The sequence below is a fragment of the Oncorhynchus keta genome, chromosome 1 (genome assembly GCF_023373465.1).
Source record: "Oncorhynchus keta strain PuntledgeMale-10-30-2019 chromosome 1, Oket_V2, whole genome shotgun sequence".
Lineage (NCBI taxonomy): Eukaryota > Metazoa > Chordata > Actinopteri > Salmoniformes > Salmonidae > Oncorhynchus > Oncorhynchus keta.
Window position 1 is genome coordinate 61614844 of NC_068421.1, and position 19646 is coordinate 61634489.

The following is a 19646-nucleotide window of genomic DNA, read 5'->3' on the forward strand; positions in this document are numbered from 1 at the left end:
AAAAACGACGGGTAGAGTTAGAAAATTCAAGCCCCTTGGGTGCTGCCATAGAGTTACATTAGAAGTGGCCATCCAAGACAGCTCAAGTTCATTGGCCACAGATAAAATGATGTCAAATCACGTTATATCTACCATGGTTTTGATTGGACTGATCATGTCAACATCATACTTTCAAAATCTTAGCTAGCATCATCATGAATCAAGTCAACAAACTACTGACAAATCCTTTTCAATCCTTTTTATATGAAGAGAAATTATTAAGAGAAATTATAGATAAAACATATCAGTGCTCATCGGCCATTGGACATAAACATTGGCAGCCGTTCAATTATCATCTAGTTTGCTTTCTGCACAGCGAGAGATGCAGTTTGGAAGGAAGCAAAAGAAAGCACTTTTCTGAAAGAGAGAAAATGTAGATTCGGTGAGGACCTGACTGCAGCAGACAGAGCAGCAAAGGCAAAATTGTGGCCTCTGGTCCAACAGGCCTGAAATCAAGGAAAGGGTGGATACTACAGGGGAATCAGAGCCTTTTTCGACAACGTAAAATGATTTTGACCGGGGTGACTTGCTCTGCCGTTAGGCTTACAAGGTAGCCCCTTCCCCACAACAAATTGAGTGTTCTAGTTTTGAATTGTGGTGTTATGGTTCACAAGTTAAGACTTTTGTTAATACATATATGAAGCATCTTTTTTATAGAGAGGGTAGAGTTGAGATTGCATAGGATTTTCCTTTCTCTTTTGTTTATATGGACTTGAAGTTTGTCAATCAATGCCAGGGGGATACGAAACCTTTTGAAGAGGAAAGCTTTTGTTTTTGTTGTAAGGACTGCAACGCAAATCTTGTATTAATTCAAGAAACACATTCATGCAAAGAGGACTATAATTTTAGGTAAAATCTGAGGCAGTAACATTTTCTTGGCCCACAGGACTAATCATTCAGATGTGGTTGCAATTGTAGTACACAATTTCAAAGGAAAATTTTTGTTAACTCAAATGGACACCATAGTGGCGGTCAAGATGAGGAAACAGGGGTTTAATTATAATTACATGAAAAGTGGGATGTATACGGAGAGTGCGGGGCAACAGAACGCGAACAGCAGAGGAGCTAAGGACCTTAGAGATGGGGAAAGGGCCGATAAAACGGGGGGAAAGTTTGCGGGACTCCACCCGGAGGGGTGGATCTCAAGTGGACAGCCATGCACTCTGCCCGAGACGATAGTGGGGAGCAGGGGTCCGGTGGCGGTCAGCCTGTTGCCGATACCTGGAGGTGGTCTTGAGAAGAGCAGGCCGGCCTCTCTTCCAGGTACGGCAACAGCAGCGGACGAACATCTGGGCCGAGGGTATGCTGACCTCTTCCTCTTGCTCAGGGAAGAGCAGGGGCTGATATCCCATGGAACACTTGAAAGGCGCAAGACCAGTGGCCGAGCAGGGAAGGGTGTTGCAGGCGTATTCCACCCACACAAATTGCTGGGGTTGGTGAAGACTAGACAACGAAGAGCCGTCTCCAGGTTCTGATTGGTTTGCTCCGACTGGATGGCAGTTAGACTGGGGCAAAAACCGTTGGAGGGCTTGCCGACTACCCAATGAGCGTGCAGAACACTGTCCAGAACCGGGACGAGAACTGAGGACAGCGATCGGGGACCATGTCCACCAAAAGATGTGCTGCACAATGAGCTGGGCTGTCTCCTTGGCTGAGGGTAACTTGGGAAGGGGAATGAAAATGGTGGCTTTGGAAAACCTATCCACCGCCGTAGGATAGTGGTGTTGCCATCTGATGGAGGGAGGCCAGTGATGAAGTCCAGGGATATATGAGACCAGGGGCGGTGAGGAACAGGGAGTGGTTGGAGGAGGCCAGCCGGAGCTTGCCACAGTCTTATTCTGAGCACACACAGTGCAGGTGGCAATGAACGCGGAGACGTCAGGAACCATGGTGGGCCACCAAAAGCATTGTCGTATGAAGGCTAGGGTCCAACGGGAGCCAGGATGGCAGGCAAATCCTGAGTAATGAGCCCATTCCAGGACCGGGGAACGGGCAGAGTCCGGTACAAACACGGACTGGTTCAACATATCACAGAGCACATCGTTGACCAGGGCCTGGAACACTGCGGGAGCATTGGTCAGTCCGAATGGCATAATAAGGTACTCATAGTGCCCGCTAACCATGTTAAAAGCTTTTTTCCATTAGTCTCCAGCCCGTATCCAAACCACAAGGTAGGCGTACTGAAGGTCCAACTTAGAGAAGATCGTCGCCCCCTGAAAAGTCTCAAAAGCCGAGTAGATGAGTGGTAGAGGTTAACGTTTTTAACCGTGATGTCATTTAGTTCCCGGTAGTTGATACACGGGTGCAGGGTTTTGTCCTTCTTCTCCACAAAGAAGAACCCTGCACTGGCAGGGGATGCAGATGGAAGAATACTCCCTGCAGCAAGAGAATCCTCAATGTACCTCTCCTTGGTCTTTGTCTCCGGACCCGACGAGGAATAAAACCACCCCCAAAGCGGTGTAGTACCCGTGAGAAAGTCGATAGCGCAGTCGTAGGGTTGATATGGAGGGAGAGATGTAGTGTGGGAGTAATTGAAAACCTCCCTGAGGTCCTGGTACTCCACGGGAATGGCGGAGGGATCCAAGACTTCTCCCAAGCTCCAGGAAGTTGTCCTGGGGCATGCTGCGCCTACTTCAGACAATGTGCATAGCAGAACGGGCTCCAACCCATGATCGAACCAGTAGTCGATCAGAGGATTGTGCCTCTGGAGCCATGAAAACCTCAAAACTATGGGTGCATGAGGGGATTCAATGGGCAGGAACTGCAGAGGCTCACTGTGATTACCTGACACTCTCAGGTTAATGGGAAATGTAGTGTGGGTGACTCTGCCAATAGAGCGCCCATCCAGCACTCTGACATCCATGGGAATGGACAAGGGCTGTTTGGGGATTCCCAGCTCCAACACAAGGGTAGCGTCCATAAAGCTCTCGTCGGACCCAGAGTCAATAAGCACCTGGAGAGATTTGGACTGGTCACCACACAACAGGATAGCATGGATGGGGTAACTCCCTGTACGGCTCACCAGCACACTTGTAACTACTTGATGAGCCTGGTCATTTAATGGACAGGTCGGTAAGAAATACCCCGTAACTCCACAATACAGAGAGCTCTTGGTGTTTAGTCTGCGTAAGCACTCAGCAGGAGACCATCTAGCCCTGCCTAGATTTTTAATTTGTAATTTTACCTTTATTTTACTAGGCAAGTCAGTTAAGAACAAATTCTTATTTTCAATGACAGCCTAGGAACAGTGGGTTAACTGCGTGTTCAGGGGGAGAACGACAGATTTGTACCTTGTCAGCTCGGGGATTTGAACTTGCAACCTTTCTGTTACTAGTCCAACGCTCTAACCACTAGGCTACTCTGCCGCCCCATGCATGGGCTCCGGAGGAGTCGATTCGACAGCCCTCAGTGATTTCCGAGAGAACTCGGGTGACTCGGAAATGATGATTTCAGGGATTTCCTTGATTTCTCAGAGGCGAGGTGGAAATGCAGGGCGACAGAACAGACTACCTCTCCCACGTACATTCCCATAGCCGCCCATCGATCCAGATGGTCAAGGCTATGAGGGAGTTGAGGTCCATGGGCAGCTCCCGGGCTGTGAGCTCGTCTTTAATCACCTCTGATAATCCGTGAAGGAACGCGTCGAACAGGGCCTCCGTGTTTCAGGCACTCTCAGCCGCCAACGTGTGAAAATCCACTGCCTAGCCTGCCACACTACGGGTGTCCTGATGTCATTTGTGCAGCTTATGAGCGGCCTCTCTACTGGAAAACGGATAATCTAACACTTTTACGTACAAACTCCTCCAGACTGAGGCAAACGGTGGATTGTTGCTCCCACACCGCCATAGCCCAAGTGAGAGCCCTCCCAGACATAAGCGTTATCAAGTACGCTATCCTTGAGCAATCCACGTGAAAAGAAGAGGGCTGCAGCTCAAAGACGAGAGAACACTGGGAGAGAAACGCCCGGCAGGATCCTGGATCGCCAGCATAGCGCTCCGGAGGAGGTATGCAGGGTTCGGGGAAGCCTGGGTAGATTGGGGAGAAGTGGCGCTGGTAGCGGGGTAACTGACACTCTGGGGGGTTATTATAGTGGTGGGCACCCTAACAGACAATCTGCGGAATTGCTCCAGCAATGTATTGAAGGCACGGTCATGGCGTTCCGCCAAGGTCTGGAATCCTTCCATAAGACACTGAAGTAACTCCTCATGTCTACCAATGGTGGCTCCTTGGGAGGAGACGGCGTTGCGGAGTTGGTCCAAGTCTGCTGGGTCAGTCATGGCCAGTTCGTGCTATCCGGACACAGGCTTCAAGTTTATTATAGTACAAGGGGCAAGCGAAAGGTAAGTCAAACCAAGCAAAGAGTCATCATCTAAATCAGAGTCGGGCAGGTACAGGACGGCGGGCAGGATCAGGGTCAGGACAGGTTCAGGACAAAACTAGAGCACATGAAATACGGGAACACGCTGGTAGGACTTGACGGGACAAGATGAACTGCCAACAGACAAACAGAAAACGCAGGTATAATTCATTACACAGAAGATAATGGGAACAAATGGGAGACACCTGGTGGGGGGTGGAGACAAGCACAAGACAGGTGAAAGACAGGTGAAACAGATCAGGGTGTGTCATCCTCTCCTCTTTCCTCCTCTTTCCTTCCAGCAAAAGCCCTCTTTTAAGGTAAGGGATAAGACATTGCAGACTCAGTTTCCTTTGAACAAGTCAATATAATTGACTCAATGAGTTCATGTGATAGAAACCTGACAGTGGGTGACTGCAGTAATTGAACTGACCCTTAGCAACTGTGGAGCAGATTGCTGCTGTAATGACTGCTGTTTCATCAGAAGCTGCTCTGATTAGGTGCCTTTTAGTGATTCACACAGAAGACGTATTCTTAACCAGAGGCCTAAAATGAAATGGAGATAATAGCCATGTGCCACTAGCAGCTATGGGACTCTATGGGAAATAATTGTAAGTAATTTATTATTCTGACTAGCACACTAAGGATCATTGTTGTATCATATCTGAATATTAACTTGATGTGAGAAGGTCACTGCTATAGCACTGATTTGTATAATGTGATTATGTCAAAAAAGTAGTAATGATGACATGGCTTCCTGAGTGGCGCATTGGTCTAAGGCACTGCATCACAGTGCTAGCTGTGCTACTAGAGATTCTGGGTTTGAGTCCAGGCTCTGTCGTGACCGGGAGACCCACAAGGCGGCACACAATTCGCCCAGCGTCTTTTGTATTAGGGGAGGGTTTAGCCAGCAGGGATGTCCTTGTCCCATCACGCACTAGAGACTCCAGGTGTATGGTCTTTCCTCCAACACATTGGTGCGGCTGGTTAAGTGGGCATTGTGTCAAGAAGCAGTTTGGGCTGGGTTTCGGAGGACACACGCCTCTCCCAAGTCTGTACGGGAGTTGCAGCGATGAGACAAGACTGTAACTACAAATTGGACACCATGAAATTGGGGGGTAAAAAAATATATTTAAAAAGTCATGATGACATGCCAAATCTACAATAAATGTACTTTGAATCAAGGCATTTCATACTCATACATACACTATATATACAAAAGTAAGTGGGCACGAGTGAATGTGGCTATTTCAGCCACACCCGTTGCTGACAGGTATATAAAATCTAGCACATAGCCACGCAATCTCCATAGACAAACATTGGCAGTAGAATAGCCTTGCACCTTACTGAAGAGCTCAGTGACTTTCAACTTGGCACCGTCATAGGATGCCACCTTCCCAACAAGTCAGTTGGTCAAATTTCTGTCTGGCTAGAGCTGCCCCACTCAACTCTAAGTGCTGTTATTGTGAAGTGGAAACGTCTAGGAGAAACAATGGCTCAGCCGCAAAGAAGTAGGCCACTCAAGCTTACAGATTTGGACCGCTGAGTACTGAAGCGTGTGACGCGTAAAAAACGTTTTGTCTTCAGTTGCAACACTCATTACAGAGTTCCAAACTGCCTCTGGAAACAAGGTCAGCACAATAACTGTTCGTCGGGAGCTTCATGAAAAGGGTTTTCATGGCAGAGCAGCGACACACAAGCCTAAGATCACCATGTGCAATGCCAAGCGTCGGATGGAGTGGTGTAAAGTTCACCACCATTGGACTCTGGAGCAGTGGAAACATGTTCTCTGGAGTCTGACGGACAAATCTGGGTTTGGCGGATGCCAGGAGAACGCTACCGGCCCGAATGCATAGTGGCAACTGTAAAGTTTGGTGGTGGATGAATAATGGTTTGCGGCTGTTCTTCATGGTTCCGGCTAGGCCCCTTAGTTCCAGTGAAGGGAGATCTTAACGCTGCAGCATACAATGACATTCTAGACAATTCTGTCCTTCCAACTTTGTGGCAACAGAGGGAAGGCCCCTATCTGTTTCAGCATGACAATGCCCCAGTGAAACAAAGCAATGGTTTGTCGAGATCAATGTGGAAGAATTTGATTGGCCTGTACAGAGCCCTGACCTCAACCCCATCGAACACCTTTGGGATGAATTGGATCGCCGACTGCGAGCCAAGCCTAATCACCCAACATCAGTGCCTGACCTCACTAATGCTCTTGTGGCTGAATGGAAGCAAGTCCCCACAGCAATGTGCCAACATCTAGTGGAAAGCCTTCCCAGATGAGTGGAGGCTTTTATAGCAGCAAAGGGGGGGACCAAACCAATATTAATGTTAATAATTTTGGAAATGAGATGTTCGACGAGCAGTCGTCCACATACTTTTGGCAATGTAGTCTATATAAACACAGTTTGAGGAACAGTCCGGAAAACCCACAGGTGTCCCTTAGGTCTTTTATACTGTGATGTCAATACTAAGCACCCACACCAACAATAACAACACTGTAGATAGAAACAAACCAGCATCCATCCTTTATCTAACACCTTGACAACAAAATGTAAGAATTTGGCATCAAGTATGAAGGATTTGCACTTGTTTCATTTTCTGTAAACATGTCAAGACAGGAAGACTTGAGAAACAGAATAAGTAAAAAAAATCTCCTTTCCTCTACAGATATGTGATCACTGAAATAAATATTGATTCTCTTAATTATTTCGCATAAGCATCGTCTTCTGAGTATAACTTTAAAATGTTGATGGTCTAACTTTGTGTGTGTGTGTGTGTGTGTGTCAGTCATTCGATTTCTCAACCCAATTGAACACTGATGGGAGATTTTGAGACCCTCCCTAACCCTGGCAACACTAGGCCAATTGTGCATCGCCCCATGGACCTCCCGGTTGACGCCGGCTGCGACAGAGCCTGGGCTCGAACCCAGAGTCTCTAGTGACACACTGCGATGCAGTGCCCTAGACCACTGCGCCACCCGGTAGATGGTTGTCCAGGTCACCAGGTGCACGGTGTTTCCTCCGACATATTGGTGCGGCTGGCTTCCGGGTTGGATGCGCGCTGTGTTAAGATTGTGTTTCGGAGGACGCATGGCTCTCGACCTTCGTCTCTCCCGAGCCCGGATGGGAGTTGTAGCGATGAGACAAGATGGTTGTCTAGGTCTTAATTGAAAGGAAAAAGGAAAAACACTCTGCCACTAGGTCCTCCGTGGAATGAGTTAGACACCTCTGGACTAGAGAACAGTGGGTATTGTTCCCCTTTTAGAAATCAAATTAATTTGGACGAGGTGCTCAGATCTAAAAGTGCTGTATTCATTTCATACTGTGTGACTGTGTGACATTGCCAATCAGAATCACCTGCACTTTTCTGGTGCATATATGTATTCATTATTTAGCTGACAGTAAGCCCCCTCACTGGCATCCCATTCCACGACACACATGGGCACCATTAGCCAGCCTCATTAGTAAGAGTGATATATGTTTTCAGTGTATTCAACCAGGATAATTAACCCTGTGGTTGGTATATAAGACAATCAGGAAGGAAGTCTGGCTAAAGCTGTATGCCAAAGCATTTAAAATACTTGGAAGCATAGCCTAACTGGAAATAGCTAAATCATAACTGACGCCCATGCCTGAAAACACAGTCATGGTGATAAAGCTTATTGAATATGGTTGAATATCTTTTTTCATTGCATATCTAGCCTGTTCTGTGAAATAGCTAGCAGCACAGATTTCATTTGTCTGGAGAATTGTTCCTAGTTCAAATGTACATTGGGCTGGTTTTATATACAGTACCAGTCAAAAGTTTGGATACACCTACTCACTCAAGGGTTTTTCTTTGTTTTTACTACTTTCTACATTGTAGGATAATAAACTATGAAATAGCACATATGGAATCATGTAGTAAAGTGTTAAACAAATCAAAAAATATTTGAGATTCTTCAAAGTAGCCATCCTTTGCCTTGGTGACAGCTTTGCACACTCTTGGCATTCTCTCAACCAGCTTCATGAGGTAGTCACCTGGAATGCATTTCAATTAACAGGTATGCCTTATTAAAAGTTCATTTCTGGAACGTCTTTCCTTCTTTATGTGTTTGAGCCAATCAGTTGTGTTGTGACAAGGTAGGGGGGTATACAGAAGATAACCCTATTTCTTAAAGAACAAGTCCATATTATGGCAACAACAGCTAGAATAAGCAAAGAGAAACGCCAGTCCATCATTACTTTAAAACATGAAGGTCAGTCAATATGAAATTGGCTCTCATGAGAAAGGAAGACCCAGAGTTACCTCTGCTGCAGAGCATAAGTTTATTAGAGTTACCAGCCTCAGAAATTGCACCCCAAATAAATGCTTCACAGAGTTCAAGTAACAGACACATCTCAACATCAACTGTTCAGAGGAGATTGCGTGAATCAGGCTTTTATGGTCGAATTGCTGCAAAGAAACCACTACTAAAGGACACCAATAAGAAGAAGAGACTTGCTTGGGTCAAGAAACACGAGCAATGGACATTAGACCGGTGGAAATCTGTCCTTTGGTCTGATGAGTCCAAATTTTAGATTTTTGCTTCCAAATGTCTTGTCTTTGTGTGATACAGAGAAGGTGAACAGATGATCTCCACATGTGTGGTTCCCACCATGAAGCATGGAGGAAGATTTATTTATTTATTTATTATTTTTCCGTTATTTTACCAGGTAAATTGACTGAGAACACATTCTCATTTACAGCAACGACCTGGGGAATAGTTACAGGGGAAAGGAGGATGAATGAGCCAATAGTAAGCTAGGGATGATTAGGTGACCATGATGGTATGAGGGACAGTTTAGTAATTAAGCCAGGACACCGGGATTAACACCCCTACTCTTACGATAAGTGCCATGGGATCTTTAATGACCACAGAGAGTCAGGACACCTGTTTAACGTCCCATCCGAAAGACAGTATGATGGTGTGGGGGTGCTTTGCTAGTGACACTGTCTGTGATTTATTTAGAATTCAAGGCTCCCTTAACCAGCATGGCTACCACAGCATTCTGCAGTGATACGCCATCATTTGTTTTTCAATAGGACAATGACCCAGCACACCTCCAGGCTGTGTAAGGGCTATTTGACCAAGAAGGAGAGTGATGGAGTGCTGCATCAGAGGACCTGGCCTCAAATCTCCCAACCGCCAATGTTTTATTTCATAGTTTTGATGTCTTCACTATTATTCTACAATGTAGAAGATAGTACAAATCAATAACAACCCTTGAATGAGTAGGTGTCCAAATTTTAGACTGGTCCTGTATATAATAAACTAGAAAAGACAATCAATGACAAAAATAGGCCTTGTTCGGCAGTCCCAAAAATATACTACCCACTTTTTGACTTAATTGAATTTATCATAAATGCACTTACATTTTGACCCGGTCTACGAAAATGAAGTTTTATCAAATCTACTGACAATATTGATGTTTCTTGGTCATGCTGATGTAAGCCAAAAAAGGGATTGGTTACAATTCAGTGAGCACACACCCATGTACAGCAGGTATAGATAGTATAAACACCCACAAATAAATTACTTTATAGTATCATACTGATTTTTCACAATAACAAAATCATCCCACACACAGCAACAAGAGTTTTATAAAGTATAAGCTTGGAGAAAAGCAATGGTGTTGGGGAGAGCTTTTGTATAGTCGAGGTTCGAACAGGAATGTAACCCACAAAAACACTGGCTACATACTGTAAAACATCAGTGATATCTGACATGGTTAAATGACTACATATCTCACCGACTGATCGATGTGTTGACCCTTTAACCATCTTCAGAAACAACCTCAGTCTCCTACTTGAAATTGCAATCAGACCACATTTATTCTAATTAATTTTAAAACAGCAGAGCACATGCAGAGAATAGAAGACTATCCTTCATAGAATAGAAGGATATAATAGAGAATAGAATACTATCCTTAAATATTGTTGTGTTACTGTTCTTTTTTTGCCTTTCTCAGTCTACTCATCTGGTGGCTTGTCTACACAGGTGGGCTGCCAATCATTCACTCTCCAGCAGAGAGCAGTACATAATAGACAATTAACAAACAAGTCATAATGTTGTATCTTGATAACAAATTCACACATACACCATGCTGAGTCATGTCTCACACAAATACCACATTTATGTATAAAATCAAGTTCAACCACTTGGTAAACACTCTTTAAAATTACATGCATTCTCCCTCTCTCTATGGTTTGTGAGTGTTATGAAACTGAAGTACAAACTGCTAATGTATAACGGCATTTACATATTCATGCCAAGCGGATGAGGATGGATACGGGGATGTCTGATCTCTATCCTCCAGGTTTGGGACATTGTGGTCACACCACAAATTGGTCCTCCCTCCAGGTGGTACTGTAGATGGCAACAACAAGCAGGATATAGTAGACCCAGTGATCCATAAAAGTGTTGTAGTGCTGAACTGAATTAACACTGAATCGTCTGAGGATGAGTCGCATTAAGTTACAACTATGCAACATAAAACGTTGAGATCAAGAGAGTACAAAAAGTGAGTCAATCAAATGCGCAGGTGTCTTTTGACCTGTGCCATATTTGATTGTCCACCACATGATCTGGAAGTTGGACTGTGCAGGGCTGCAGGCTCAGGGAACAGAAGGTTGAGGAGGTGACCAGCTAAGAGACAAGCTGCTAGACCAGACCAAACAGTCAGTGACTATAAATGAACTGCTCCTTTCAGACAGTTCTCTGTGGGGCACCAAGCAAACATCAATCCCAACTATATCTCTTCCATTCATGCCCTTTATCATTCATAGTCTCATTCAGTGTCAGTCAAAGTTCTGTTCTGTATCTCCAGGACAAATCTAGAGGTCATGGATCAGCTTCTCCAAAGGAATCTCTCTCTCCCCGAGCAGAGTGTCTCTCTTCAGGCTGGTGCCCTTATTCACCACCTTGATCTTCACTGCCAGGTTCTTCACCTGCACGGAGGTCACAGAGTCAAAGAAGAAGTCCTCATTGAACACAGGATTCCGGCTGTTCTTGATGATAGTGCTCCTCTGTTTCTGCAGCTTGCCAGGGTTCAGGTACAGCGACACGCAGCAGTTGATGCTCTTGATGTCGTACACCTTGTCGTATAGCTCTTCGGCAGCCAGAACACGGATGCGCAGGCGGGCTGTGCCGGCATCGTAGTCGGCGCTTAGCCTCACCCTGCCGCCATTCTGCAGGTTAATGGTGTGCTCACGGTCCGACGGCCCACTACCGTGGAGGGAAGGGGAGTGGAGACGCCGCGGCACGTTAGGACTGGGCTCGGCCGAGCTGCACTCGTCTGTGGATAAGGAGCTGTGGCGGGCAAACTTGCTCTTGGCCTTCACCACCTTGGCCTGCGTCTCATGTGTGAAGATCTTGAGCAGCGAGGCAGAGCGGGAGAGCAGCGGGGAGCTGAAGGGAGAGGACTCAGCCGAGGAACAGGTGTCACTCTCCCCTCCACTAAAGTAGCGGTACGGGTTGTGAGACGCGTTGAAGACAGGGGGGTTGAGGTGGTTGCCCTCGCTGACGCTGCTCTTCCCCTTCCGCTGGCAGTTGGGGGAGGTCAGGGGGCTGGTCTGGTCACAGTGGAAAAGGGACTCCTTGCGGCGGGTGTGGGGGCTCTCCATCAGAGTGGCAAAACCATAGGAGGTCTGGGTCTTGGGGACGTAGGGCAGTGACATTGCAGTCTGAGACTGAGGGTCAGCATTGGTGTCCCCTGCCACCACATCATCAGCGCTCTCTATCTGGATGATGTGACGGTTTGCTGCCCTCAGCAGGTTCTTGGTGTCCCCAGCCAGCTTGACAACCAGACGAGGACTTTGAGGACTGCTGATTTTCTTACTGCCAATGGTCTGCTCAGAGGCCGAGAGCCAAAGGCCCTCCTTGGGCTTGACGACGTCCAGGGTCTCAGGCTCTGGGGGGCAGGAGACCAGCTTGGGGGGAATAAAGAAGTCAGGGATCTTATCAGGGGTGAGAACATTGCTGTAGGCTGGAGTATTGCCCTCCTTGTCTCCATTCTCCCCCCTCCGGAGTACAGTGGTTTCTACCGACCCACGGATCTTGTCCAGAACCCACATGGTCCCACTGGGCTTCAGCAAGTGAGATACGGGGGTGTTTCTCTGTCTGCAGGCAAAAGCACAAACAAGGCAGCAGTTATTGTTGTGAAATATATTAATTAATACACTGAGAAAAATCACATTGTAGCTGTTACTATAGCTGTGCCAGAAATGGTTAACTGAATCTAAAAACTAGAAAAACAACTAAATGGACACCAATGTGTCAAGTTTATATTGAATCAATAAGGACCGATGGGGTGTGATATATGGCCAGTAAACACCTGAGGTGCCTTATTGTTATTATAAAATGGTTACCAACATAATTGGATGAGTAAAAATAATTGTTTTGTAATACCTGTGGTATACCACGGCTTTCAACCAAATCAGCATTCAGGGTTCGAACCACCCAGTTCATAATTATTTAGGATAGAGATGTTGAATAAATAAATAATTTGTGCAGCCTAAATAAGAGGTACATAGGACATGACTGATTTACAAAGGCTAAGAAAACACAATTATTGTACATTTACTCATACAGTACATTCTGTGTTGCAGTAAGTAACCTACACTATGCCAACATGTTGCACAGCAAATTACTCTTGTGGAATAATAAAGTCTACATTAGTCAAAATAACAAATGAAGCCGAGATTACGTTTATTTATCTTTGAACCACAGCTAATTTTGTTAAGGTTTCATCTGGTTCATTTAAAAATGTGACGCCAAAATAACACTTTAGCACATCACTGAGATCCTCTTCAACAGACATAGGAAATGTTATTCTATTTCTTCTGTTAAATTCCTTAGTCAAAAAATCCTTAACTTCTTGGTGACAGGGGGCAGTATTTTCATGTCCGGATTAAATGCATGCCAAAATTCAACTGCCTGCTACTCATCCCCAGAAGATAAGATATGCATATTATTAGACTTGGATAGAAAACACTGAAGTTTCTAAAACTGTTTGAATCATGTCTGTAAGTATAACAGAATTGATTTAGCATGCGAAACCCTGAGGACAAACCATTCAGATTTTTATTTTTAGGTCACTCTCTTTTCAATGGGTTTTCATTGGGAATCCAGATTTCAAAGGGACCTTCTTTGCAGTTCCTACCAATTCCACTGGATGTCACCAGTCTTTAGAAATTGGTTGAGGTTTTTCCTTTGTGTAATGAAGAAGTAGCCCTGTTCAGAACGAGGGTCACTTCAAGTGTACTGTTAGTTAGAGGTGCATGACCAGAAAGCTAGCTACAGTTTGTTTTCCTCCTGTATTGAACACAGATCATCCAGTCTTCAATTTTATCGATTATTTACGTTGAAAAAAAATACCTAAAGTTGTATTACAAAAGTAGTTTGAAATGTTTTGCCAAAGTTTACAGGTAACTTTTGAGATATTTTGGAGTCACGTTGCGCAAGTTGGAACCTGTGTTTTTCTGGATCAAACGCGCCAAATAAATGGGCATTTTGGATATATATCGACAGAATTAATCAAACAAAAGGACCATTTGTGATGTTTATGGGACATATTGGAGTGCCAACAAAAGAAGCTCGTCAAAGGTAAGGCATTAATTATATTTTTATTTCTGCGTTTTTAGTCGTGCCTGCACGGTTGAAATATGCTTCTCTCTCTTTGTTTAGAGGTGCTATCCTCAGATAATAGCATCATTTGCTTATGCCGAAAAGCCTTTTTGAAATCTGACATGTTGGCTGGATCCATAACAAGTGTAGCTTTAATGTGGTATCTTACATGTGTGATTTCATTAAAGTTTGATTTTTATAGTCATTTATTTGAATTTGGCATTCTGCATTTTCACTGGCTTTTGGCCAGGTGGGACGCTAGCTTCCCACATAACGTATTTTATGTCACCTCTAATCAGAATCCTATTGCACTACTTTTTCCTATTGGGAATCAAAATCATTCCTATTAGATTTTGTGTCACCTCTATCATAATCATTTTGGAATCCTACTGGACTACTTTTTTCCTATTGGAAATCAAAAGTAATCCTATAGGTTTTTGATAAATCTTTTAGGATTTTGTCATCATAATCATATTATCATTTTTTCTTAATTTAACCCATTAAATTATAGTTGTTGTCGTCATTTGTTCAAGTACAATACAACATTAATTACAACATTTTCGTTGTTTGGAAACAATTCTATATTCGGATTCATTCATCACCACAATATAGGAGTGATCCAAGGCGGCAAGTTCATTTTCAGTATGACCACCAGTACAGTTCACCTTGTTCAACAAAGTTCTGAGTTACAGTTCATATAAGAAAAATCAGTCAATTGAAATAATAATAATAGCCATTTAGCAGACGCTTTTATCCAAAGCGACTTACAGTCATGTGTGCATACATTCACATGATTGGGCAGGGATGCAGCTATGGATGGGCCTGGGAGGGCATAGGCCCACCCACTTGGGAGCTAGGCCCAGCACATCAGAATGAGTTTTCACCCACAAGGGCTTTATTACAGACAGAAATACACCTCAGTTTCATCAGCTTTTCGGGTGGCTGGTCTCAGACAATTCCACAGGTGAAGAAGCCGGATGTGGAGGTCGTGGGCTGGCATGGATACATGTGGTCTGCGATTGTGAGGTCGGTTGGACGTACTGCCAAATTCTCTAAAACGACGTTGGAGGTGGCTTATGGCAGAGAAATAAACATTACATTCTCTGGCAGCCGCTCTGGTGGACATTCCTGCAGTCAGCATGCCAATTGGGAAAGGGAAATATCTAGTCAGTTGTCCAACAATGTATTCAACTGAAATGTGTCTACCGTATTTAACCCAACCACTCTGAATCAGAGAGGTGCGGGGGCTGCCTTAATCAACATCCATGTCTTCGGTGCCAGAGGAACAGTGGGTTAACTGCCTTGCTCAGGGGCAGAAAGAGAGATTTTTAAATTGTTAGCTCAGGGATTCGATCCAGTGCTCTTGGCCCAACGCTCTAACCACTAGGCTACCTGCAGCCCCAATTGCACATTCCCTCATCTGTGGCATTGTGTTGTGTGACAAAACATTTAAGAGTGATCTTTTATTGTCCCCAGCATAAGGTGCACCTGTGATCATTATCATGCTGTTTAAATAGCTTCATGATATGCTCACTAACAGGGATCTAAACAAATTTATGTCCAAAATGTATTGAGAAATAAGCTTTCTGTGTGTATGGAACATTTCTGGGATCTTTTATTTCAGCCCATGAAACATGGGACCAACACTTAACATGTTGCGCTTATATTTTTGTTCAGTATATATACAAATTATACAAAACACAATATGTTGGGGGTTTTCCCTTGTAAAGATGGTGTACATTCTATAGCTAAATAAAACATTTATTACAGTATTACAAAGATAAGAGCATTTCTTTGATTTAATATATAATAGTCATATATAATAGTCAGGGATTCACTTGGGGGGCTCCTGAGTGGTGCAGCGGTCTAAGGCACTGCATCTCAGTGCTCGAGGCGTCACTACAGGTTCGATTCTGGTTCGATTCCAGGCTGTATCACAACCGTCTGTGATTGTGCGACACCATATGGGACTCCCAATCGCACAACTCCCTCCCTCCCAGGATTGTACCTTGCCCCCCCCCCATCAGCAGAAGGCACTCCCTCCCCATTTCCCTCCCAGATGTATCTGCTAGTGACCTCTTGGCACACCTGAAATAGGTCATCTTTTTTTAACCAATACCTATGTCACATTAACATTATATCAAATTGTTAATCTAGCTCTATGCTGTTTGGCTTTAATGTCAAATAGCACACCTTTTTGACACAAATGTAAACAACCTTGCAAACAATCACAGTTGGTTTCATATCTATTGTTGTTGCAGTTAATGTGTGACGCAGATGCTTACTCCCTTGGAATTTGGGGAAACAAGTGCACGAGATAGCGGTTCCCCAATATAGGATCATCATCTCAAGTGGCGATATTGGCTGCTTTTGAAGTTATAATTCACGTGTCCACTTTCATAGGTAATTACATTTAAGTCATTTAGCAGAGCGACTAGGGCACATAAACAGATTTTTCACCCAGTCGGCTCGGGGAATCAAACCAGCGAGCCTTCGGTTACTGGCCCAACGATCTTCACCACTACCGTCTTAATTGTCTAAAACATTTGGAGGGTGGGTGCGCCATATGTTAAGCAGCCAAGTTAACAATAGTGTATAGCCAAGTTGAGGATAGCTCCTTTAGAATGTAATGGAAACATCTATACAATTCCCATCAAAAAAATGAATAGGATTCCAATACAAGGGTCCAATTAGAATCCAATAGAAAAACCCTTTCAGATTTTGGAACCAGTCTTATTGGACTCCTATATGATGCTATCCTATATGATGTTATATACAAGAATCTAATAGAAAATTCATATCAATGTCCTGGAGTCTGGTATAGCGGTCTAAACTCCGGACCCCATTTCCCCCCTCAGCGACAGAGGTTTGAGCTCCGCCTCCGCCGACTGTCTGTGCCCTTAATTAACCACTTCGATATCAGTCTCCCTATCTGTCCTGTCAAAAAATATTACGTTTAAATAACTCAGCTCTTCTTTTTAAAATAAAATGTAAACCTTGTCAACAATTCCTATAGGATTCCAATAAAAAAAAAATATTAGAATCAAAAATAAAAAACCATCAGATTTTGAAACCAGTCCTATAGGATTATATCCTATACAATCATATAGGGTAGGTTCCAAAATCAGTTTTTTCTTTTGGATTATAATATACATATATTTTTTAGAATATGATTTTTTTGACTAGGGTTGTTGAATTGTGCGGTCAGTTCATGTTGATAAGAGATGGACGATACAGACAAAATCCTAGTCGGTCTAGTTTGTGATGAATTTGCACAATCTTGAATTGATAATAACTTTGCCTTTAAAAGAGAATGAAGACGGATCTCCGTTGATTTTTAGAAACACTTGGTGTAGCCATCGTAAGAACGTCAATTTATTATATAAGAAATCAATCATGTAGAAGTGTGTATTAGCCCATCATAAAATAAAGTGCAACAAGTGCAAATAAGAAGTTCGTAGACTATACCATTTGTGTAGCCTATGCTCTCCCGTCCCAGAATATATTTAATTACTCACCCTTGAGTGAGACAAATATACAATTTTAGATACCTGTTGAATTCAGCTTAATACACTTACTGAAGACGTGGAGGCTGCTTTGTCGACTTGATTCTTCCGTAACAGGTGTTTTCTCTCGCCTCCTCTGGATCTCACACTGTTTGCGGAACTAGGCTGGCTGGCTGGCTCTTGCTGTGGCTCTTGCTGTGGCTGCTCTGCACCCCAGAGAACAGAGATGGCTGTGGCTGGCTGCTCTGCACCCCAGAGAACAGAGATGGCTGTGGCTGGCTGCTCCGCACCCCAGAGAACAGAGATGGACTTGCTCTTCTTGAGCGACTATGATGCATTTTATACACTCTCCCGGTGGCGATGTTGGGAGCCGACCAATAAGAGAAAACTATTATATCCTAGTCTAGAGAGCCAGTGACAGCATTCTATTAAACTGAACCGCGGCGCACTGGTCTATAGCCAGTGACGTAAACGGGCAAGTGCTGAGGAGTAGTTTTGTATGTAATAAAGCCTTTTTGTGGGGGTAAAACTAATTCTGATTGGCTGTGTCTGCGCCCTCCAAAGCCCACCAACGACTGCACCCCTGCTCAGTCATGTGAAATCCATAGGTTATGGCCTAATACATTTATTTAATTTAACCGATGTCCTTATATACACTGTAACTCAGTAAAATAATTGAAATTGTTGCTTGTTGCATTTATATTTCTGTGTTCAATAGCTTGGCACTAATTTCCAGCATCAGTCAAAACTACAGGCTTTGAAATAAAAATATGACATACTGGTGATTTTTTTTTTTTTAATAAAAGAGAATAAAGCAGAATAACATAAAATAGTTCACAATTCTACAATCCATTCTGCCACCTCTGGTCTCTTTGCCCTCCGACCCCTATGGGAGGGCAGCTCCTGCTCTGCCCAATCAAAGCTCTTCTCTGTCCTGACACCCTAATTGTGGAACCAGCTTAATCCTGAAACTAAGACAGTCCCTGCCCAACTTCCAAAAACCCTACATCTTCAAAGAGTATCTTAAATAATTCCAACCCTAACCCAACCACAGTGTTAAATGTAACTTTCTTAGTAATTATATGTGACCCACTGAAATAGTGTTAAACTAACACTTTTCAAAGGTTTGTTAAACTAACACCCCCAAAATGTTGTGTCCCTAACACTGTGGGTGTTACATATTCTGATTTAAATTAAAACTTTATTACAGCTAATGTAAGTGTTGGGGAATTTACACCTGTAGTAACTCGTTTTGGGGTGTTGTTTTAACACTGTATGGTTGTCACGTTCTGTCCATCGTTCGTATGTGTTTTCCTTGTTTTAGTGTTGGTCAGGACGTGAGCTGGGTGGGCATTCTATGTTGTGTGTCTGGTTTGTCTATTTCTATGTTTGGCCTGATATGGTTCTCAATCAGAGGCAGGTGTTAGTCATTGTCTCTGATTGGGAACCATATTTAGGTAGCCTGTTTTGTGTTGGGTTTTGTGGGTGATTGTTCCGGTCTCTGTGTTTGCACCAGATAGGACTGTTTAGGTTTTCACTTTTCTTGCTTTATATAGTCTGTTCATGTATAGTCGTCTTTATTAAAAACATGAATAACTACCACGCTGCATTTTGGTCCATCTCTCTTTCACCAGAAGAAAACCCTTACAATGGTGCAAAGCCTTATTTCATATTTATTTCTCAGGGTGCCTTTAAAGTTAATTTTAGAGGTACCAGTACCACCCATGACTGTGTTTGCTAGTGACAGAGAGATGGTTGTTGCATTCAGAAGTTTTCACTCAAGTAGCCCATTATAAAAAGGTAATTATTCATTTTGACAATACATCACTTTTTTACACGATAATACTTTGACATCCTAGTTTATTAGGATCACCATTAGCTAATGCCGTACCACGAGCTAATCTTCCTGGGGTCCAGATCCTCCTGGTTGTAGGCCACATTGGCAAGTCATTTTACACTGGCTTGCAAAGTGTTATATAATACTTATTGGATTCGAGCCCGAGTTAGGATATCCACCTTTAATCACCTGCAATCCGCAGTTAGAATAACTGCCAAGGTTAGTTAGATTAATGAATGTGACTACCTAAACCATCTCAAT

At 43.7% G+C, this 19646-nt stretch overlaps 1 protein-coding gene across 1 annotated transcript; it reads right to left on the reverse strand.

The window, feature by feature from the left end:
• Positions 1 to 8695: 8695 nt before the first annotated feature.
• Positions 8696 to 18010, reverse strand: LOC118390038 (C2 calcium-dependent domain-containing protein 4C-like). The gene is made up of 2 exons (XM_035780182.2): positions 17621 to 18010; positions 8696 to 12536 (listed from the first exon to the last, which is right to left on the reverse strand). Exon 2 carries the CDS (start codon positions 12488 to 12490, stop codon positions 11252 to 11254), a length of 1239 nt encoding a protein of 412 aa, XP_035636075.1. The 5' UTR covers positions 12491 to 12536; positions 17621 to 18010; the 3' UTR covers positions 8696 to 11251.
• Positions 18011 to 19646: the final 1636 nt, after the last annotated feature.